This window comes from Podarcis liolepis, assembly GCF_965112155.1.
Source record: "Podarcis liolepis genome assembly, chromosome: 2".
NCBI classification, from domain to species: domain Eukaryota; kingdom Metazoa; phylum Chordata; class Lepidosauria; order Squamata; family Lacertidae; genus Podarcis; species Podarcis liolepis.
In genome coordinates, this window is record NC_139555.1 from 68,555,359 (window position 1) to 68,578,416 (window position 23,058).

The 23,058-nt window shown below is 48.9% G+C and overlaps 1 protein-coding gene across 3 annotated transcripts in view; it reads left to right on the forward strand.

Moving 5' to 3' along the window:
• The window catches only part of UNC5A (unc-5 netrin receptor A), an 85,516-nt gene that overhangs the window by 48,370 nt on the left and 14,088 nt on the right, over positions 1–23,058 (forward strand). The window contains exons 1-6 of one of the 3 annotated variants that reach the window (XM_083488339.1): positions 17,263–17,893; positions 20,067–20,288; positions 20,723–20,866; positions 21,127–21,230; positions 21,680–21,860; positions 22,758–22,925. In XM_083488339.1, the coding sequence (XP_083344465.1) occupies positions 17,869–17,893; positions 20,067–20,288; positions 20,723–20,866; positions 21,127–21,230; positions 21,680–21,860; positions 22,758–22,925 (844 nt within the window). In that variant the 5' untranslated portion in view covers positions 17,263–17,868. Of the gene's footprint in view, positions 1–17,262; positions 17,894–20,066; positions 20,289–20,722; positions 20,867–21,126; positions 21,231–21,679; positions 21,861–22,757; positions 22,926–23,058 lie in introns of those variants that run through there. The other 2 variants (XM_083488338.1, XM_083488340.1) reach the window with 2 other exon arrangements.

Here is a 23,058-nt window from a genome sequence, read left to right on the forward strand (position 1 = left end):
GACCTCCAGCACACAAAGGTGGAAAGTGCTATGGAACGGTGGTCCCCTTCCTCTCTGTTTCTGCATGAGTCACTAGGATGAGAGCGACTCCTGGTGGGATGAAAGCACAGGAGCTGAGGGCAGTCACTCAGACAGCCTCTTCTGAGAGCAGGTAACTCTGCTGAGTCTCTGCATCAGGAGCGATTGGATGAACCAGTCACATGCAATGCCAAACTATTTTTTTAAAAAAAGATATTTATTAAAATTTCAACATATTACAAAATATGCAAAAAAGAAAAAAGAAATAAAGAGAGAAAAATAAAAAATGAAAATACAAGATAAAAACAATTAAAAAAAACAGATTAGTCTTTCCATGTCTTATCTTTCATTTGCTTGTTTCCCCGACCTCCTCACACCTCCCTTTTTGTATTCCAGTTCAAATTAGTTAGTTCAGCAAATCCTTTCCCTCTTTAATTTTATCTTAATCTCTTATCTTAAAATATAATAACTTTAAATTTTCACCTGTTAACAACCCATTTTTACATATTCCTTTTAACATTGCTGCTAAAAACCACTTAACTTCAATCCAACATCATTCTAACATTCATTAATTTTGCAGTATTTCTGTAAATAGTCTTTAAATTTCTTCCAATCTTCTTCCACCGACTCTTCTCCCTGGTCTCGGATTCTGCCAGTCATTTCTGCCAGTTCCATATAGTCCATCACCTTCATCTGCCATTCTTCCAGAGTGGGTAAATCTTGTGTCTTCCAATACTTTGCAATAAGTATTCTTGCTGCTGTTGTAGCATACATAAAGAAAGTTCTATCCTTCTTTGGCACCAATTGGCCGACCATGCCCAGGAGAAAGGCCTTTGGTTTCTTCAGAAAGGTATATTTAAATACCTTTTTCATTTCATTATAAATCATCTCCCAGAAAGCCTTAATCCTTGGGCACGTCCATGCGATGCCAAACTATACCCCTGCCCTGCCAGTGGAGAATGATCGAAAGGAGGTATGACTGGAGCAGTAAATTGTTGCAAGATGCGGCAGGTAACGAATGAATGAAGGCTTTGGGCTCATAAGTGACTGTATTTCTCATGGTACATTGTTTGGGGATCGCAGTGCTAAGGATAGTGGGTTATATCCAATGTCAGTCCTACTTAGAGTAGACCCATTGAAATGAATGGGCATGACTAGCTTGGGCCTATTCATTTCAACTGGTCTGTTTTTAGGAGAACTTGGCTGGATGCTACCCAGCAACGACAGCAACTGTATACCTGCTACCCAGGTCCTTGCAGCATGTTGTCCCACACAGCTAATTCAGGGGCCCTTTCCCCTCATGGCAACGAGTCTTTCCTGCTGCCCCAGCAAATGCCAGCTCACCCAAAATGGCAGGCTCCTCTGCAGCAGAAGGGCTTGGATTTTGCATGTTTCCCTGCCATGTGTTCGTCGCTGTGTCAAGTGGTACAAGAGGAGGAGTTCACTATTACAACCATTAGTGTAATGAAAGGTGGCAGCCCCTTGATGTTGCAGCAGCCTGGCATAAGGAAGGGATTCGCTGAGCTCCCACTCTCTGCCTCCACAATCTGTGCCCCCAACAACACACACACATACACACGGCCACATCCCCAGCTATTAAAGGGGCCGGGAAGATAATGAGCTGACAGGGAAACACAAAATCAAGGCAGCCCCCAAGCTCCCGTTGTGCTCATAGAAAGAAACAAGATTGTAATTACAGGGACAGCGGGCAATTAAGTGGGTTGAGGGCTAATTAGTACCATCAGGTGGAGGCCTGCCACAAGGGACTTTCCCCACCAGTTCGGCAGGGATAGCAGTGATAGGGGCAGTTTACTAGGGGCAGGAGGGGAGGTAGGGGGCTGCACTCCGGCTTGCGCTCAAGAGCCAGCCCCAGAGAGGTCCCTATCCCAGCCCTATTGCTGCAAGAATAAGCCAAGGTCATAGAATCTTTGAATTTGTAGAGTTGGATAGGGCCACAAGGGTCATGTAGTCCAACCCTTTGCATGGCAGGAATATTTTGCCCTACATGGGGCTTGAACCCATGACCCTGGGGATTAAGAGTCTCATGCTCTCCTGACTGAGTCATGCAAATCTTTTGCCAAGTTAATATCAGAGGGTAGGTATGGACCCAGTCATTAGAGCTCCTATATGCAGGTGTACCCTACGCGGGTGGTGGGACGCGGGTGGTGCTGTGGGTTAAACCACAGAGCCTAGGACTTGCTGATCAGAAGGTTGGCGGTTTGAATCCCCATGATGGGGTGAGCGCCCGTTGCTCGGTCCCTGCTTCTGCCAACTTAGCAGTTCGAAAGCACATCAAAGTGCAAGTAGATAAATAGGTACCACTCCGGCGGGAAGGTAAATGGCGTTTCCATGCGCTGCTCTGGTTCGCCAGAAGCGGCTTAGTCATGCTGGCCACATGACCCGGAAGCTGTACGCCGGCTCCCTCTGCCAATAAAGCGAGATGAGCGCTGCAACCCCAGAGTTGGTCACAACTGGACCTAATGGTCAGGGGTCCCTTTACCTTTATGCAGGTGTACCCTAGGTCTCTCTCTGTGTGTATGCACTCGATCCACATTTGTTGTCAATGAGGATTCTGTTTCCATGCTGGGGACAAGCTATTCATTGACATTTGAGGCACAACCTTTATGAATTCAAACCTTTAAAATGAATGTAAAATTACTACATATGAATTCTGCCTCCTTTCCCTAAAGACTTCAGTGCAGCAGCAACAACGCCCCTCCCCATTTTATCCTCACAACAACCATGCAGGATAGATCAGGTTGAATGCTGTGACCTGCCCAAATCCATCCAGTAAGCTTTGTGGCTCAGTGGAGATTTAAACCTGGGTCTCCCTGGTCCTCGTCTGGCGCTCACACTCTGCTGCATTGACTATCAATGATCTGAACCCAGACCTCCCCATTCTCAAACTAGTACACTGCAGGTAGCCTAGCATTGTCCTGATTCCTGCCTAAACAGCATTGGGAATGGGCCCAGAAGGACACAACTTGTTCCAAGCCAACCTCCCAGTCTTACATCTATATTGGAATTGTGAGTTTGGCATGGGTTCCTACCAGGGGTATGATTGAGGAGCAAAAGAAGATCCTCACAGTTAACATGAGGAGGTGTGAAGGGTGCTTGTGGAAACCTGTCATTCTGTTCATTAACAGTTTGGGGGCTTGTCACTGAAATCGGGAATCTGACAGGTGTTTATACTGCAGTATCAGGTGCAAAAGTTCTGGTGGTTAAGGTCCAACTCTGCTAAAACGAAGGGTTATGAACAACCAATGTACGGTAGCATTGTCACTTGTAGGAGGCTGTCCCTAATTTCTGTACTGAAATCCTGAATTCTATAATTGAAATGAAATCTGTCCATCCAGATCCGATTATGCATATGCATGTGCATATCTGATCTTAGGCTGCTGTCCTAATCCCACTTACCTGGGAGTAAGCCCTATTGAATTCAATAGGACTTGCTTTTGAGCAGGCATAGTATTGTGCTGTTAGTCATTGAGCAAACAAATAAACTGTTTAGCTGGCCAAGGGTTTCTGTGAAAAGATTTCCCGGTCTCAAAGTCCATCTGCCCTGTTTTGCTGCTCCGTAGCGCTGTCCGAAGACACTTCCGGGTCACGTGGCCAGCGTGACAAGCTGCATCTGGCGAGCCAGCGCAGCACACGGAAACGCCATTTACCTTCCCGCTAGTAAGCGGTCCCTATTTATATCTACTTGCACCCGGGGGTGCTTTCGAACTGCTAGGTTGGCAGGCGCTGGGACTGAGCAACGGGAGCGCACCCCACCGCGGGGATTCAAACCGCCGACCTGATGATCGGCAAGTCCTAGGCGCTGAGGTTTTACCCACAGTGCCACCCGGAAGTGTCTTCGGACAGCGCTGGCCCCCGGCCTCTTAAGTGAGATGGGCGCACAACCCCAGAGTCGGACACGACTGGCCCGTACGGGCAGGGGTACCTTTACCTTTACCTACCTCCTACATTAAAACATCACTGTTGCTGCTGTCTTGTTACATTTATACCCCACCTTTCCCCATGGAGCTATATGGTTCTGCCTTTCCCCATTTTATCTTTACAACAACCCTGTGAGGTAGGTTAGGCAGAGAAACAGTGTCTGGCCCAAGGTCACCCAGAGAGCTCCATCTCTGGCCCAAGGTCACCCCATCTCCCAGTCGAGCACTCACTCACTCAGGGTGGTCACACACAGTCTCCCTTTCAATACTATTTGCACCTGCAAAGTTTTGGGAGTGACAACATTGCTTCATTTCCAGTCAGTGCATTTCCTGTAGCTTCTTGCAGAAATCCCATAACTTTTTATACCACAAATGTTCTGGTTTATTTTTGCCCAGCTTTTGGTGCGCTATAGCCCCTCTGGACAGCAATAACATGGTTGTGTTGGGGAAGCACTGCAGAACCAACCCAAGTGGGATAAACGCACTACTATGCATTATTATTGTCTCCAGTGCTTTTTTTCCTGGGGGTACACAGGGGTGCGCATGCCCCTAAACACTTTGTGAATCTAACGGGAGAAGAAACTAAGTTTCTTCTCTAGCACGGTGAATCTTCAGTTCTGTTGAATCATCAGTTTCGTTGTTACCACCTCCGATGGTGGCTTCGTTTCCTTTCCCAGTGATTTTCTTGAGTCAAAATGAGAGTACCCCTAAACATTTTAAAGAAAAAAAGCACTGATTGTGTCTATAACATGTTGCAGAGGACACCTGCAATGAAACATCTGTCTTGGGGGGGGGGGCGGCAAGTCCCTCCCCAGGCCATGCCCCCCACTCTCCTTAAGAACTTTCCCCTGACTCTTACTAGCCTGGATGTGCAGAGGGGTGTGGGGGGTGTGGGTGTACAAACCGTTGAGTGTGTGACTGAAGTGCAGACTATATAATTGTAAGAATCAGTTCCCTTGCTATGCCCTCTTTGGCCTCTGGCCCTGCTCGTCATTGGCATGTGGCACCTGCAGGGGTGCCAACTTGAATAAAATATTTCAAGGGGGCAGGTAATCCCGACCCCACATAATTAATCACAAGATGCAGCACACACAAACCCCATTTGAATGGCAACACCCATTAACTTTTGGGGCCCCGGCTCCCTCAAATATTTTATTGGGGGGACCGAAGGGACCTTGGCCCCTAGGAGTTGGCTCCTATGGGTGCCTGGGAAGTCCACCACAAGAGGCTTGGGAAAAGGTTTGCCACACCTGACGTAGCCCATCGTGTGTGGGAATGGTTAGCGAATTAGTCACCGAAGTACTCATCCTAGAAATTGACTAATATGTTTGAAAACATTTGATACTCTGTTTCTGTAACAGCTCAGGAGGTTGGATCTAGGATATTATCATCTTGTTAATGAAAAGGAATGGGGTGGGAACACTTCTATTATGCTTAAGAATCTCAGAGCCTTTTCAGATCATAAAAATATGGAGGTTTACCTGTAGCGCTCTCTTTGCAATAGTCCTGATCCGGTGCCAGTTGCACAATCATTCACCCCCACATAATAGAGGAGGGCAGTCGTTTTGCGGCTGTTTGCCATTTGTTTTTGCTAAGTAGAAGGCTGGGCGATCACTCCAGGGCTGGCTTTGCACAGCAGGGGAGCACACAGGCAGCAAGAAAACGGAAAAAAAATAGCTTCCACGCAAAGGTTCCTGAAATGGCAGTGAAAGGAGGGGGCCGTAGGGGCAGATGTCAGCTTTTGGGATGTTAAAAACAACCAAGCGAGTGCTGGATGAGCTGTTACATCAGGGCTTACTTTGTGCATTGGGGAAACACGTAGCCATCAGCAAGATAAATTATTATCTTTTAAAATAAGAAGTGCCTAAAATAGAAGTTGGCAGAAGGATCCAATCACGAGGCAGAGGAGTAGGGCATTTATTGTTCAGCACTGGTACTGGCAGAGTCAGGATGACAGAAGGCAGGTTTGTAAGTAGCCACTCACCTGGTTGCCTGTGGTGAAGGCCAAAATGGATGTGGCAATAATTTTACACACAGAACATAATACTCACACAAAACCGGAAAATGGTACAGACAATTGGTACTAGCCTTATCAATGCATATTTTATTCCAAGCCTCCAGATTTGCACAAACCTAGAAAATACACAACCAACTTTACAATTCCCTGGCTGTGTGTTTTTGCACACTTCTTGATGGTGGAGGTTGTTGTTTTAAAGCAGGGTGCATGTAGCTATCTGCACACATGCCCTACTGGTACTTAATTGGCATAACAGAATCAAGAAATTAGAAGGCAGCGACACACACAAAAAGGAATGCCTACTGGTATGAACAGCAAAGACAAATCAAATATATGCAATATACAAATCCATGTGGGTGCAAACTACTCTTTTCTAGTTTGTCCCTCATTGGGGGACTATTCCTATTCGTCCCTCATTGGCTGCTCAAGATTGCTTGGGAGGTCACAATGCTGCAGAGACCGTTGAAGCCATGACTGTCAGAGCACCCTGTTAGGGTTTAGAATCCACATCTAGTACCCTGAAGCTCAGGTGTGAGGAACCTGTGGAACTCCAGATGCTGCTGAACTACAGCTCTCATAATCCTTGGCCACCAGCCATGCTTTCTGTGGCTGATGGGGCTGATCTGGAGGGCCAAAAGTCCCACACATCTGTTGTCCTCTCTTGGCCTCCTTGGTCCAGAGTCCCCAAATCTCCCACCTGCTTCCTTAACACAGTGTTCAGTCCCAGTCCTGCTTTCTCCTTTCTTCTACCTGCTTGTCTTCAGCACCCTGTGGCGCCCAACGTTTATGTTTGCCTTCCTTGTCTCTTCAAGGGCCTAGTCAGCCCCTTGATTCTGCTTTCGCTGCTTAGGGGCTCCCTGCACCTTAGCTTTCTGATATATTTTCTTGTACCTCTTGATTCCCAGCCAAAGTGACGGCTTTCCTTTCCTTCGTAGAAAATGGATTGCAAATTGTTTAGTTCCCTGAGCAGGTAAGCAAACATTCTGAGTAATCTCACCCGCTCAACCAATGAGCGCCAGGTGCTTCTCCATCACAAGTGCAATTCAGTATCGATGTGTTAGTTGAAGGGGAAATGCCGTTTTCCTACAGGCAAAATGCATGCTCCGCAGTTTGGCTAGAGCAATTCTGTTTTCTGGAGCGCCGCCATTCCTAACTTCTGCGGCGCATTGTTACCCCGACTTCCTCTCCCAGCCGCCTTCACCTCTGCTAATACCAGACCCATTCCTGATTTTTCTGCACCTCTTCCTAATCCCAGGTCTGCGTTCCCATATGCACAGCACTGCAGATATCCCCCACCTTCACCTCCATCTCGCAGTCCTTCCAAATAAGGATATATGGGCAATGTTCAGTGCTGCCAATGCACCTACTACCAGCCAGCAGCAAACTTGTGGCTTGTATCTGGGCTCCCTCTTATTCTGCCTCACCTGCTTCCCTCCTTCTGCACTCTCCCCCCTTCCACCGTCAGCTTCTGCTAGCACCCTCAATCTTCTACCTCCACACCTCTAAACCTCCCATTTAGAGCTCCCTCTCAACAGGGACCGTTGCTTGTGCTACTGTGCTAGATTGTGTGCATTAGTTTTTGTGACAAAGCTGAATGCCCAATTTTAGAGGCTGCTAAATTCACTTCACCTGGTGGGATTAAAAGCGCAGGGCTCTGCAGCAGCAGCAGCAGCCCTCTTGCATTGCCAGGTGCTCTTTCCCTGTGCCAGGCCCAAGAGGCCTTTGGCTAGGGACGGAGAGGAGAAGAAAAGGGCACATTGCACTTTATTGCCATAATGTGGCTTAATGAGGAGTAAATGGAATAAATAAAGTGGTTTCCAATAAGATGATGTTTCTGGCCGTAGGTAGCTTGCCTGGCAATAGATGAATTGGGCAGATGCACAGGATATGTTTGTGTAAGACCATAGGAGGCTGCATAATCCAGGATTACAACCAGAGTATTTGATATGTGAGTGGAGTGGCTGTCTGGCAAACTGATGTGTATATTTTAAGACACATTTTTGAGCATCTCATGTGCATCTTGCAGAGCAGTTGCATGGCAATTGCGTTTTATTTCACAAGCCTCTCACTGGCATGTATACACAGTGCTGTGTTTGTCGGTGCATAGATTCTGGGTACCATTTTTTGAGTTTGCTGCAGCTAAACGGGTATGAAGGAAGGATGCAATGTGTACTTGATGCATTTTCTGAGTTTGTGCCTCTACAAGTGCATTTGCCTGCAGGTACAGCGGCATGCTTGCTGCAAGTGTACATTTTATGGCACATCTGCCTGACAGGCTTAAGTGTGCACAGTTCCTTGCACATGCAGACATACCTGCGCTAGTGTTTGTTGGACCCAGATGCCCCCCTGCTTGAGCTGCAGGCAGCTAGGCTAGGGAGTGGGGTGGGGGGTTGAGAGTTGTTAAATCAGTGAGTTATGAAATGCCTTTATATCCAGGACAGGGGTTTTAATTAAATTAATTGCCAGCAACGCTGTAAAAGTGCTGAGGGGTAATAACCGGAGCGTTATGGCGCCGTTTATCTTCCCCACGTAAATTAGCTGCTGCACCTTACTACTCTCGGCAGCCAGACGTGAGCAGGGTGCAATGCCTGGCAGGTTGAGTCTCTGGGAGCTGCCAAGGGCAGGGAGGGGGAGTTCTCCTGCCCCAGGCTCCTCTTTCCCAGCTGCAGTAAGTGGTCTGTGCTATCGCACATCTGGCTGACATGGGGCCAGTTGTGGCGGGAGGGGGGTGCGTGTTTGACTCAGCAAAGGCATTCTCTCCGCACCAGTCCATACTGCCCTCTTCTGGCTTGCTGGGAGGCTGCAGGCCACAGAGCATCCTTCAGGCTCTCTGTGCCAGACTGACCGATGGGAGAAGTGGGTGAAAGGAATGCTGTTTAGACAGCGCCTGTTCAGTGGCTGCAATGCCTGGGATGGGGCTTGTAGGGCTTGGTGCAGGAGCAGGTGGGAAGGGCCTTGGGACACTTTGCTCAGTAACAACTGAGGGGCAAGGGAGGAAAGAGGTCTCCTCAGTGTTGCAGGCAGGACAGGAGGCCAGAGACCCCAAAGGCAGGGAGCCAAGATCCAGGGGGCATGAATGAGGCTGCCAATTGGCCTAAGACTGGACTTGGTAAAAAATATTGTGGTACACCATCATTTTCAGGGCTGGTAGCTTCATTCCCTTGGGTGGGGAGTAATCTAGGGCTGCATACCAGCAGTGGGCAAAGCCAAATCCAAAAACTAACAGGGGCAGCTCCTTTCTATCTGTCTCCTCCATTCATGTATCATGTATTCTCTCTCTCTCTCTCTCTCTCTCTCTCTCTCTCTCTCTCTCTCTCTCTCGTACTCACACTGTTAACTTGCACCCATTTTTACATGGATAGACACAGGTTCCCCTCACCCTGCAAGCTTGGCTCCCTCCTTCTGGGACCCTCAGCTTTCACTCACTCCCAGCCTCTCACCCATTCATTCACCCACCCACCCACCCACCCACCCACCCATCCATCCATCCATCCTCTCTCCACCCCACCTCGCACACACACATTCTCTCCCCCCCCCCCCCGTCCACCAGCCTCCAACCCTGCCAGGTAGGAGGAAGAAAGTAATGTTGGGCACTTTTTTGCCACAGAAAACTGTTGCTACTGAAACTTGCTAGCTTGCTGCCCCCAGATCTCAGAGGCTGGATCATTCCCAACCGCCAAGTCACCTCTAGCCTCAAACTACACAAGGGAGGTTGATGGGGAAAGTGCAGAGCTGCTGCTCTGACTGCCTTCCCTGTGGGCAAGAGGGTTTCCTCATTGCCTTGCCCTCCATTTTGGGCGTCGCAGTTCTGATACACAGATGAGAAATCTCAGGTTAAATGCGGCTCTCAAGCCTCTTTATCTGACCCTGGGGTCTCTCTGAAGCCAACAGCCTTTCCCCAAGACATGCCCCGTACAGTAGCCCTGCTTTCCACCTCCTTGGGCTGTTTTTGCCTATCTGTTTTCGCTCTGCTAATGCTTCCTGTCTGACTGGATGGAGGACAGGCAGGCCCCATCCACTGCCAGCATGTGGCCCCCAGAAGGTTGCTCAATGGGGAATGTGGCTCCCAGACTGAAAACGATTCTCCACTCCTGCCGTAAAAGCATTCTTTACAACAGAGTGTGAGGGCACCACAGGGGTGGAAGCTGAGGCAGCTCTGCTCTTGTGGGATCTGGTCATAAGGGGAAGGCCTGGGCCCTGCCCTGCCCATGTCCCGGCCCCTCGCCTTGTCCTCCATTGTGTTCTGGGCTTGATGAAGCACTGGTGGCGGCAGGGGGCTGCGGTGGTGGGGCTGCATGCAGCTCCCTGCCATGGAAAACAAAGCCAGTGCTTGATTTGAGATGGAATTTGCCCCTTGTATATTATTCCAGCAGTTCAGAAATAATTTCCACTTACTCACAGATGATGATTCTATATTTAATCTCTCCTCTCTCGGATGAACATAAAATGCCAGTTTCTACATCTCTGCAATTTCTCACTGTTTAGTCAGCCAGTCTTTCGGTGGCAGCGAAAGAGGCTTCCTTGCCTTAGCCATGATGTTTTTTTTCCTGCTGTCAAAAGGTTTAATAAACAATTCTTACCCTCTTGGCATGCATCACTCAAATAAGCCAGAGCTTCTTATCTGCACATTTGACAGAAGGTTTTGTTGTTATATTTCCATTGTGAGTCAGACCCTCCCCCTCCAAAGCTCTAACGTTTAGCTCTTCCTCCAATGGACAGGGTTCTTTGTCTTCTTTCTAGCCCACGCTAGACTAGGGGGTTGCAAGACTTTCTCTCATTCCCTGTAGCTGGAATTCTAGGGGTTGCCAGAAGATTCTGGAAAATCTCTTACCTTTGCAGAGCCCAGGTGAGGGTGAGCTTGAGGTGACAGCTCAGTAGGATCCATGGGGCTCAGCTGTGCGGTAGGAGCTTATTTCTAGACAATGAGCTTCTTTCTTTCCCTCCAAGGGAATAACTCTTTGCTGGGGGCCACCGTTATAACTGTGTGCTACTTCCAAAATCACCATCCTCTGGATTCAGTCTCACAAAGCCATCTTTTCTTCTTCTTCTTCTTCTTCTTCTTCTTCTTCTTCTTCTTTTTCAGCCAGAAGAACTGTTAGCATATGTCAGTGGATCTGTTAATTTTGACATCATTTTGCCATTTAGATATGGATTTTTGAAGTCTACATAGAGGTTTGGTTTTGAAAGCAATGGAATGGAATGGGGGAAGTCCATGGTGATGGAGACAAAATGGTTTCAGAGGCAAGGGCTAATGAATCATGTTCATCTGGGCCATGCTGTTCTATCATGCAAAATGGAGATGGGGCCCATCTTTGGGGGGCTTTAGTGTGGCCTGGTCATTGATGGTGGACAAATGGGAAGTAACCATCAGTTTGTCTCAAAGCCCTTTGTTCCAAGCACCTGAAATGTACCTGGAGTTAGATCTTCAGCAGAAACTAGTTTTTACCTGGCAGTGTGTGAGTGAAGGAAGATCTGGCGGAGTCATCTTGTGTTTTAAGACTGACTTTGCTTTCACTTGGGGACTGGTACTACTTGCACTATGGACTTGCTTCTGCGGCCCTGTAATACCCATTCAGCCTTTACGGATTAGTAAATAAAAAATAATGATTACAACATCACAAGTCTCTAGGGCTCTTTTCTTCAAAAGAAGCTGCCTATGTAAAAGCTGCCCTGAGCATTTTTAGACAAAGAATGCTGGACTAGATAGACCTCAGTCTAATATAGCAGGCTGGTTAAGAACCTGAGGACAAGTACAAATATTTTTGTGGCGGCTTCCCTCTTTATAGCTGTCTTCAGATTGTTTATAGCTCTCTTCAGTCTCATCATTATGCTTGGGTTAGATTCCCATTTACATCTAGTTAGTAGCTTCTAGCAACAGTTTAGCTGCCTATTAATTTTTTTATATCCTACCTTTCCTCCAAAGAGCTCCAGGTGACATATTTGGTTCTCTTCCCCTCCACCGCCTTCCCCTGAGGCTAAGCTGAGCAAGAGTGTCTGGCCTAAGATTACCGTGCGAGCTTCCTGGCAAATGAGGATGTGAGCCAGGGTCTTCCCAGTCCTAGTAGCCCAGGGGTACTGGAGGAGATATCGGTATCTCCCCAACCCCTCTCTGGCCAAGTTGGACAGATGGGAAGAATCACCTATCAGTGATGGCAGGTAACCTTTTTTGCCTACAGGGGTCTTCAGAAGTCCCAATCAAAGTACTCTCTCAAGCTGCACTTTGAAAGAGCTTCAGGACATCTGACAACCAGCTGATTGTTGAGTCTCCAGAAGCTGCTTTTGAAGGGACGGGCACTTTGAAACGGACTTCTGAAGAACTGAGAAGTCAATCTAGTCTAGCACATATTTTGGTGTGGCAGCCCCAAGGAATAGCCACATGATCATTAAGGGGATCCAACAAATGCCAGAAGCAATGCCTGCAAGGTATGCGAGAGCTGGAGGTGTCTTGGGGGGCATGGGGGTGTCATATGAAGGCATATAGTGAATGTGTGCTCATTCTGAAATTTGCAGGTGAGAACAGGACATAAAAGAAATGAAAGCACAACAGTTGTGTCTGTGAAGGATGCACTGGCTTATTTTTCATTTATGGCCCACCTTCCTTCCCTTCCAAGATGGAAACCAAGGTGGCATACTTTGGGTTCCCAAGAGGAGTCTCCCTTCCAGGCACTGATCAAAGCCAGAACTGCTTAGCTGTAGCAAGGTGCTCACTCATGTGCTGAGTCTGAGAGGTGCTTGGGGTGGAGCATGAAGGGAGCTCAGGAAGTTGTGAGACAGGCAAGCGAGTCCAGGGATATTTGCATTGCACATGTGAAAAGTCTGGTAAGGAGATCCTGTAGGAAGCATGTAGGTGGATTGAAAATCTTGGAAGCCCGACAGGGATGTGAGGGAAATCACTCTACTGTCAGGCTTCCAATCCCTTCCGGCCCAAGTGGGCATTCTGGAATGAGGGCTGCATGTGGGAAGCCCACAGATGAGGACTGAATATGTGGGGGGCTTTGTGGGAGGCAAACGGGTGGGTGTGGACCAGTTGGGGAAGGGGTATATGTGGGGAGCAGGTGGAAAGTGTGCAGGTGGGCGGGGAGCAGGCTGGGAGCAGGCTCGGCGTTAATTCCCCTGCATTCCATTCTGTTTAATTGCTTATTAAATTCTAAGCAGCCAATTATCAGCAGCAATTACAGCTCCGCGCAGTGACACAATCGCCGCTTTAGCATTTGTTAATCAAATGCTTATTTAGGAGTCCGCTTTATTAGCTGTTGTTGGAAGGAGAGCCCAGTCCCTGAGGCTGGGGGAAGGGAGCTTCAGGGTTCCCCCTCCCCACATTCTCTTGCCTTCCATGATGCGCCTTGACTCTTCTCTCCCTTGGGGTTTCAAATGCCTCTTCTCCTGAGATGCGCCAGATAGGCAGGCCAATCATCCAGAGTGTGCAGAAACCAAAGCAGCCTCTTCATGAAGGCATCGGTTCAGGACATTGGGAATGAAGTGTTCATGCACCCATCACTGGGGACCGTGACTCAGTGGCAGAGCCCATGTTTTGTACATAGAAGATCCCAGTTTCAATCCAGGTGGAAGAATCCGCCATGCAGCAGACTGAAGCAAGCTGATTCTGGATGCCAAGCGGAGAGTGGGAGGAATAAATGCGGCAGGAATTTAATGTCTGCGTAGCACGACTTTTTAAAAGTGATGACTAGGGCAACCTTTGGCATCTTAGTCCAGCGGTGAAGATCCGGTAGCAGGTGATGGGGAAAGCCATTCCTGGAAAGCTGATGCCAGTCAATGAACAAAGAGTCTGACCTGGTATAATCCAGTTTCCTATATTCCTATGATCTGGAGTAACGCACATGTGAAACTCTGCTTTATACAGCTGGAAGAAAGGGCCTCGGGGATCCTGACAGAAAACAACAACCCCTGCCCCCAGTCTAGCCAATGGCGTTATTGAACATTCACTTTGAGTGCTGTAGCTGCATTGCCTTGGGGAAGGGCGCTGCCTCATTTCAGCCACATCCAGGTAGCCATAGCCAATCAGGGACAAGGAGATTGTCCCCAGTCAAGAGGCAGGAGGATGAGATAGGCAGCTACTGGCAACTAATTGGCTCCCTTTTTGCAATAACGGTACATGTTTTATGCATCTGGGCATGAAAAGAACCATTCCAGATATGAACAGAGAGATGGGCGAAATGTGCAAAGAGATCGTCCTGTGGTGTAGAAATTGAGTGCATGATTTGATGGTACGTCTGTTCCAGGTCAGCACTGAAACGTGTGTGTGTGCCCGTGTGATCAGAGTGATTAAATAGACTCTCACATGAACAAAATGTCAATGTAGGGCCTCTTAAGGGCAAGTGAAGGAAGGATGTCACTTCTTTTAAACATGCAGGAAATTTCAGTTCAATAAACAAAACTACTGCTATGTATAATTAGAGGGGGAAATGTATTTCTCTTCAGTTTGGCTTGTCTACCAAGTAATAATCCCTAAGACAGCAACACCCTACGTGGCTTTGGAGGGGGAATTCAAGTCTTATCCATGCTAAAGACCCAAATTGCAGGTATGCATTGGCACTGATATTAGCTGTGCACTACCATTTTTTGTGATTACAGTGGTACCTTGGTTCTCGAACTTAATCCGTTCCAGGAGTTCGTTCTACTCCTGAAGCTGTTCGAAAACCAAGGCACGGCTTCTGATTGGCTGCAGGAGCTTCCTGCACTCAACTAGAAGCCACAATGGATGTTCGGTTTCCGAAAAGTGTTCACAAACCGGAACACTTACTTCCAAGTTTGTGGTGTTCGGGAGCCGATTTTTTTCGACAACTAAACCATTTGAAAACCAAGTTTTCAAATGTACTATTAGCACTAGGTCAGGGGTGCCTAAACTTTTTTCAAAGAGGGCCCGATTTGATGAAGTGAACATGCATGAGGGCCAACTGAAGTTGTTGAGCTTTTTTTTAGATTTAACCCCAAAGTTGTTGAGCTTCTTTTACTATTTTACCCCCCCCCAAGTTGTTGAGTTTTTTGGGATTTTACCCCAAGACATATACTGCCACAGGGGCCAGATTAAATCGACCGGTGGGCCAAATTAGGCCCCTGAAATGGACATGCCTGCACTAGGTGGAAAGGCATAGCTATAGAGGTTTTACCCTGAAATGCTAGTTTTGGATACGGACTGGAAGAATTTATTTATAAAACTTATACCCCACCATAGGAAATCAAGTCAGCTAATGAAATCAAGCAAACAAATATCAGATACACCCTCATTCAAAACAGCAAGAATAATAAACCCTATGTTAATATAATGAGCCAAAAATAATGACTGTCATTATGTGACCGATGAATAACATAGAATAAAAAAAATATTCTGGGAACAGCAGTCAAACTGCAAGTAGCAATATCAATTAAATCGCATAGTATTTATGAAGATCCAAGTTTCACCAACTGCTGAAAACATTATTATAGCACCTTGGGGGCCTTGGCAGAGAGGTAGTAAATAATTGCAAAAAACCAAACAAATAAGAGTGCCAGGGCCTGACTGATCTCAGCTGGCAGGGCGTTCTACAGGGTGAGTGTCACTGAAGAAGAAGCCCCATGTGCGGCAGCTAAGCTGTTTGCTTCACAGAGTCAATGAATCTGGAGCAGTGTGTCAGGTGATGACCAGAGCATGCAGGGAGAACCATATGGAAGGAGGTTGGTCCTTCAGAGAAAAACATATTGAAGGTTCTTTTTAATCAGCTTTGCTGCAGGGAGAAAGGAGTTAGTATGCTGATGTGGCTGTGTAGTGCATGTGCACTTTACAGGTTTTCATTCAGAGATGAAGACTGTGAAACTATCCACACCCCAAGAGGGGGTGCAGCAATTGAGCCAGCATCGTTCCTGTTCCACTACTCCCTTTGCACCTCCCTCTCTTCTTGGTGGTGGTGGGGGGGGGGGCAGAAAGATTCCTGCTTCCATGTCAATAGGAAAAAAGGCTGCATCTCTCAGCCCCACCATTAAGGTTAATCTTCAATTAAAGCTTTTGTTTATTGATCAATTGATCATATTGATTTAAGCTTGCAGAACTAGATAGTGTATTGGACTGAGAGGCCTGAGGGGTGTTAGGGTCCCTCTCAGCTGCAGATTCTCTTGTTTGCCTCAGTTCATGATCTGTCCAATGGAAATTAAAAAAATGACTACCTCACAAGGTTCTTGGATGCATATAGACCAAAAAGATTCTTGCTTATTATGGATTTATCCTACCCTTTTCAACCAGGAATTCAGGGTGTCATACGCAGGTTCTCACAACAACCCTGTGAGGTACGTTAGGCCGAGAGATAACAACTTGTCCAGGTCAGCCAGTAAGCTTAGTGTCTACATAGGGATTTGAACCTGGACTTCTCTGGTCTAAAGGTCAAAGAAGATGTGATAGCAGAAAGACTTTGATCAGATTTCTAGCGGTCCCCCCTTTAAGGGGGACTGATTCTGAAAAGATGATCCTCTCTTGAAATTACTACTTTCCTTATGGGGCAAAACATACAAAAGGAAAATATGGTGATCAGGTGTATGCGCACAAAATTGGGAATATTATTGCTTTATTATTTTGTTTGCTAGTTGACTAATGCCAAATGGTCTTTAGGTGACTCACAGCAATTCTAAAGCTTGCAGAATTTTAGAACAACAAAGATAAAGCAACGTTATAACATTTCACCCACCCCACCCCAAAATCAACAGCTCAGATTTGAAATAATTACGGCGCAGGAACTGGCACATCACATGCCTGCGAAAAGAGCAGTGTGGGAGCACAATGCATTGAAACTGCTCCTATCCCATGTGGTGTGTGGATGATAGGTAGCAAAGGGTAGGAGGCTTGGGAACTACCTGCATATTACAAATAAATCTCTAGCATAGAGACACTAGGAAGCTTAGGAGGTGGTGGTGGTAGTTGTTGATCATATACATTCAATGTGCATTTAAAGCACACAAGTCCCCCACGAGAATCCTGGGAATCATAGTTTGTTTGTTTGCAAAGTTTTAAAATAATTATTTCATTTTATAATGTATATAAAACAAGAGAGAACAGTTGTAACAACAGACGGAAATTAAAAGATGAAAGACAAAACTATAAAAGAGGCAAGTAGAAGGTGACCAGTTGCACGTGGGTTAAAGTCCAAGTAAAGACTATGAGGAATCATACTTTAAGGTTGCTTAGAACGGTAGCTCGGTGAGGAGGGAAACTACCGTCCTTAGGCTTCTTTGGGGGAAGTCAGGTGCTGTAAATGTGCACTGGGTGTGCTTTAAATGTACAGCAACGGGTGGGGCGGAAAGATGAGTAAGGGGAGCAGTCAGGTGCCGAGGAGGACAGGACACTCCTGTGCCCGTCTTCAGTGGTGGTGTACAGTACAAGACGGCACATGGGCGGCTGCAGCTTATCTCAACATTGTAGTGCTGCAGGAGTGAAAATCCCCTCTTGTTGCGCGCAACCCTGAGAGGTGAGGGAGCCTGCGCTGCGCTAAACCGGTCCTTCCTGCTGAGGAGGAAGGGAGCAAAAGCAGCAGCAACAATGGCAGAGCTTCCGAGGGGGCTGTTGAGAAGGGATGCAGAAGGGAGCGGCGGGGCAGGCGAGAAGAAGCGCCCGCTGCGAGGAAGGAGGCCTGTCCGAAAGGGGCGCGCGTGCTGCGGCTAGAGAAGCGGTCCCCGCGTGTTTTGCTCAGGCTCGCCGCAATCCTGCTCCCGCCAAAGGAGCAGCGCGGGGCCTCCCTTTCGCCGGTTTGCCTCGGCGAGCAGGCCTTCGCCGGCCTCCCCGTACGGGCCGCGGGGCCGGAGGCCTCGGGTTTGCCTGCGGAGGCGCTGCCCTTGCGGAGAGAGGCGCCTCGAGGCCCGGCGAAAGCGCGGCTGGGAGGCGGAGGGGAGGGAGCGGGATCAGCTCAGCGTGGCATGACGAGACGAGGCCCCCGGAGAAGTGAGCTATGTCCCTTATTGGTCACACTACATTTCTTTTTCATTAGCAGTTAAATGCAGACATGAGGGATCGGCGCAGGTTCACTGGGCGCGCGCCGTGCGGCATTTCCGGCCGTGATGGATTAGCCCCGGTGGAGGCGGCGGGGACGAGGGCGGGGAAAGCCTGCTGTCAGCAGCCCCAGCTGTGGACGCCTGTCATGGGGGGAGGTTGGGGGGGGGGGACACCGTGACACACGTCTCAGCAAATAGGAAGGACAGGGAGAAGAACCAGTGCCTCGCATTAGGGTCCAGGGATGAGGGCACAGTGGCGGATGAGGTGGGACAGACTGGGTGGGGGAGTAGGTTGGTTATATCACAGGCAAGTGTACCTATTGGCATTTCCTCCTTGTGTCTGCTAGTTGCCAGCACATTCTCCCCATGTATGTGTTTGGCTGGTGAGCACTACTGGCTTTCTTGTTTTGTGAATGAGACTGGAACCGTCCTCAGCATACACTTGTGCTTCAGAAATTCTGGAATTGTAGCATCCAGGCACGTGGGCGAAGCAGAAGAAAATGTGGTGCTTTAAGCATTTGCATATACATTTTAGATGATAGGGCAATTGACATTTTGAAGTGAAAGATTCCAGAATCCTTAAGTGTCAGACAAACTGTGTGCTGACCCCCACACTGAAGTGGATTGTAATCTCCATGTTAGCATTTATGTATTCTTTTTTTAAAAAGTGTTATCAGCATCTAGCCCACCCCATTCCCAGGACAGCCAGCAACGTTCTATTTTACTGCAAAATCTCATCGCTTTAACCTCATTTGTGCTATCCCAGCTCAACACAGCTCAGTGACAAATGGGAAGCAGTGCAAACATTGCGAAGATTTTTACCTAACACATATTGGAGGATATGTGGGTTGACTCTAGTGAGACAGAAGGCAGAGGGTTCTAGCTCTCCATATCTGGAGCAATGTGAGTTACATCTAATAGCTGGTTTTATCTGAGCCGATCATCAGATTGGGCTTCCTGTTCCTCAGGTGTAGGAAGCTGAATTTAAGGCATAAAGGAGGGAATTTAAACCTGAACACTGTTTCTATCCATACATCACAGGTTGCCCGCTTGTCCCAATAAGAAACTAAAAGGGTATTTTTAGACTTAAGTTTGAAGAAGGAACCCCAAGTTCATCCATGAACAGTATTAACAAAGCAATGAGATGGGGGGCGGTGGCGATTGTAGGTTAAAGCCAAAGGGCATTGCCAGTATTTTGCTTGGGAACATACACACAGGCAAGTATCACAATTGTTAGTAGCATCAGGCATAACCAAAAGTTAGTCCATATTGTGAACAGTCAGGAAGTAAAACAAACCTACACTACACACAATCAGTGAGCATCTGCTTCGCATGCAGAAGGCCGTGGGTTCAGTCGCGGGCATCTCTACCTAGGGCTGGGAGAGTGCAGGCAGTTTTGAACTAGATGACCCAGTGGTCAGACTCAGTATAAGGCAGCTGCCGACTACCGCACCATCTGTAAGTGTGCATTCCTGTTGAAGGCAGTATCTAGAACTTATCGCCTCTGATTATCCCTGTTAATACACAAGCGTGGGATGATGTATCATGTGGCATTGTAATGCTCTTAACTTACTCCTCTGAAAGTGTTTTCTGACAACTCCCACCAGCCTCCTAAAATCTTAAAAGAGTTACTGGTAAATGTCAAATGATGGTGAGTTTTTGACACTTGCCGGAGCATACTTAATAAAGTACCTCGGGGGGCTTTCTGTTGGCCCTTACCCCCAGTGGTGTTTGGTTGGATGCAGCAGGACTGAAAACATGGCCATCTGAGTTGGCTGTGGGGACAGCAGCATGGCTGAGAGCTCTTGCTGCAGTTGCTTTCATTAATGTTACAGACCAATTAACTGTGTAATTAGCCGAGATCCCCAAAGAGCTGCTGCTGCTCTGATTACAGTGAAGGAGAGTTGAAGCCTTGCCCTTTAACTGAAGAAGTTTGATCTTAGAGGACTGCGGGGTTTGGTGGCCAGCAGAGCAAAGGCATTTTGCATGTACTTATTTAACCTTGAAGTTTGGAATGAAATCCACCTACGCAAGGCCCATGGTGGAAACCTGACTCTTTATGGCCTCTGTGAATGTTGTGGTTGCTAGTGTGCCAGTTTCTAGCCCCTCTCCTCTCTGCCCAGGTGCCCAGCAGAGTGCCACAGTGCCCATCCCTGTGCCTGGCTCTTCCTCCGACCTGCTCCCTCACTTCCTGCTGGAACCGGAGGATGTTTACATTGTCAAGAACAAACCGGTGACACTGGCCTGCAAGGCCACGCCTGCCACCCAGATCTACTTCAAGTGCAATGGCGAGTGGGTGCATCAGGGCGACCACATCATACAGCGCAGCATGAACAAAACCACGGGTGAGTGCTGGAAGGGGTGGGGCATCAAAGGGCAGCAGAGGAGTCTTGTTTTGACACTCAGCTCCTGTCCCACTGCTGACCTGGAGTTAGGAGGCCTCATACTTATACTGTTAGCATAGCTTTTGTGCTTCTTTGGCTGCTGTGGTCTCCTGAGATTTCACCATTACATTTTAAAGTTTTAAAGAGATTTCTCACATGCTTCTGAGCATATATTTGCAACAGTCAGAGCCAGAGACATCTTTGGGTCCCCCTCCACCCACTTTTCTCATGATACTTGAGGTTCTCTGGAAACTGAACACAGCAGCATTCTGCACACTTACTGCACTTCCACAGAATTGTGACACCCATTCATGTAGAGCTCCTCCACCCACTGATGTCCCCCCCCCCTTCCCTGCTTTCCACCCTTGCCTCTTTGCCCCCTGGTGTTTTGGCAGGCCTGCCCCTCATGGAAGTGCGGATCGACATCTCGCGGCAACAGGTGGAGAAGATCTTTGGCTTGGAAGAGTACTGGTGCCAGTGTGTCGCCTGGAGCACGTCTGGCACCACCAAGAGTCAAAAGGCCTACGTGCGCATTGCTTGTGAGTGGCGCCCTGCTTACCCTCCTGTCTGCTCAGGGGACCCCTCTAGGACTTCAAACCACCCATCTTCCCTCTCCTAGAGCCTCATTGTCATTCCCCCCACCTACAGCTGAAAATCAAAGCCTGTTCTTTCATGTCTGAATCAACTACGATCAATTGGCTGCTCATGTTGGCAGGGAGCAGACAAGGCTGTGGCCTAGTATGACCTGGGGGGTCTTCGATGTCATCTTGACACCGCTCTAAGCCTCTCTTCTTTCTAGATCTGCGAAAGAATTTCGAGCAGGAGCCCCTGGCCAAAGAGGTCTCCATTGAGCAGGGAATTGTGCTGCCTTGCCGCCCTCCAGAGGGGATCCCACCAGCTGAAGTGAGTACTGGCCCTGCATGCTTAATCCTGGGCAGAACTGAGGGGGCCATTGGGGAGAACAGTTGAGGAAGCCCACCAGTAGCACAAAACCAAACCAAACCACTTCATGGGGACCACCCGACGTTGGAACCCGCATCTCCCCAGCGTTAGCTTTGCCACCCTGCAGTTCCTGCAGATGATCTAGGTTGGGTTCGTGGTAGCCCATTCGCCCTCACCCTCATTGCAGCCACTTGATTGACGCCGGCCTGTCTCTCTGCAGAGCTCATTAACGCACATTTCGGAGCCTCCCTGGGCTGCCCTGGTGCTGAGTGGCCTGTCAATCTCTGTCCCTCACTAGGTCAGTGCCAGAATGTGTTTTCTTCTGAGACACGTTGCAGTCGCAGTGTCCTTAAAGGCTACGCGGCCTGACCCAATCCTCCTGCCCTATGTGTGGCTTGTGTCTCCCCAAGGTCGAGTGGCTGCACAATGAAGACCTCGTGGACCCAGCACTGGACCCCAACTTCTACATCACGCTGGAGCACAGCCTGGTGGTGAAACAGGCCCGCCTGGCAGACACGGGCAACTATACCTGCGTGGCCAAAAACATTGTGGCCCGTCGCCGCAGCTCCCCTGCTGCTGTCACTGTCTATGGTAGGGCCCCACCAGGCGATGGGATGGGTGGTCTCCAGGAAAAGGGGACCAATGGGCGAACAGCAGGTCTCTCCATAAGTCTTCAGGGTTGGGGGCAAGGGCAGGAATCTGGTTTCTTTGGAGGCTTGGCTGTAGCTCGAAGGGGAAGATGGAGCAGTAACGGGGCCGGCTCTACCATTAGGCAGAGTGAGGGAGCCGTCTCAGGTGGTAGATGCTGGTGCAGAGGTGGGGAGTGGCAGCCTGGTGTTAGGGAACAAAGCTGGGTGTGCCTCTAAGATCACTTGCTGCCCTCAGATGGGGTGGGGGATGCTAGCCCACTGCCAGCACTGAAGGAAGATTTGAACTGCCGGAGCCAGCCAGCTTTCATAAAAGGAAAGGGGAAGAGTTGTGTGGAGGCCAGCTTGTCTTTGGGCAGCACCATTTCTTGGGTTGGCCCAACTGTTTTGGGGTGTGATGAAGAGGGGACTTTGCTAAGTACATGCACCTCAAAATGGAGGAAATATCCATCCTGGAGGGAGAGAGGGGGTGGGCGGGGGAGCCAGGCTGTGTCAACACGACGTCGAGAAAGCGATGCTCCTGCAGAATCTCACAGGAGAAAGCGGCATGACCCCCCCACCCCACTCCCTCCTCCAAGTGTCCGCCCCTCTGCTTGTGACTCCTCCTGCATCCCCCCATGTTTTCCTGTGTATTCTCCCCAAGCTGTACACACATACCAAAAGCAAGAGGGAAGCTGGCACCCCAGAGCCGGCCGTTTTGCCCCAGGAGAACCCTGGAAGCGCTCGGCTCCTCCTCTGGGCCCAGAGAGAGAGCCCCACCTCCCTCCCTGCTGCCAATGACTGGCCCTCCCAGGGCGCACCGTCGTTGGGAGCTCTAGCTGATGCTGTCCCTTCCCCCCAGTGAATGGCGGCTGGTCGACGTGGACGGACTGGTCAGCCTGCAGCACCAGCTGTGGACGGGGCTGGCAGAAGCGGAGCCGGAGCTGCACCAACCCAGCACCACTCAACGGGGGGGCCTTCTGTGAGGGCCAGAATGTGCAGAAAAGTTCTTGCGCCACCCTGTGCCCAGGTACTGCCCTGCCACTGCTGCGCACCTGCTCCGGCGGCTCTGTTTTGCTGTGCTCACTCGCACCCTTGGCCCCCGCCCCACCACCCACAGCAGCGGGGAAAGACTCAAAATCTAACACATAGGAAGCCCAGAG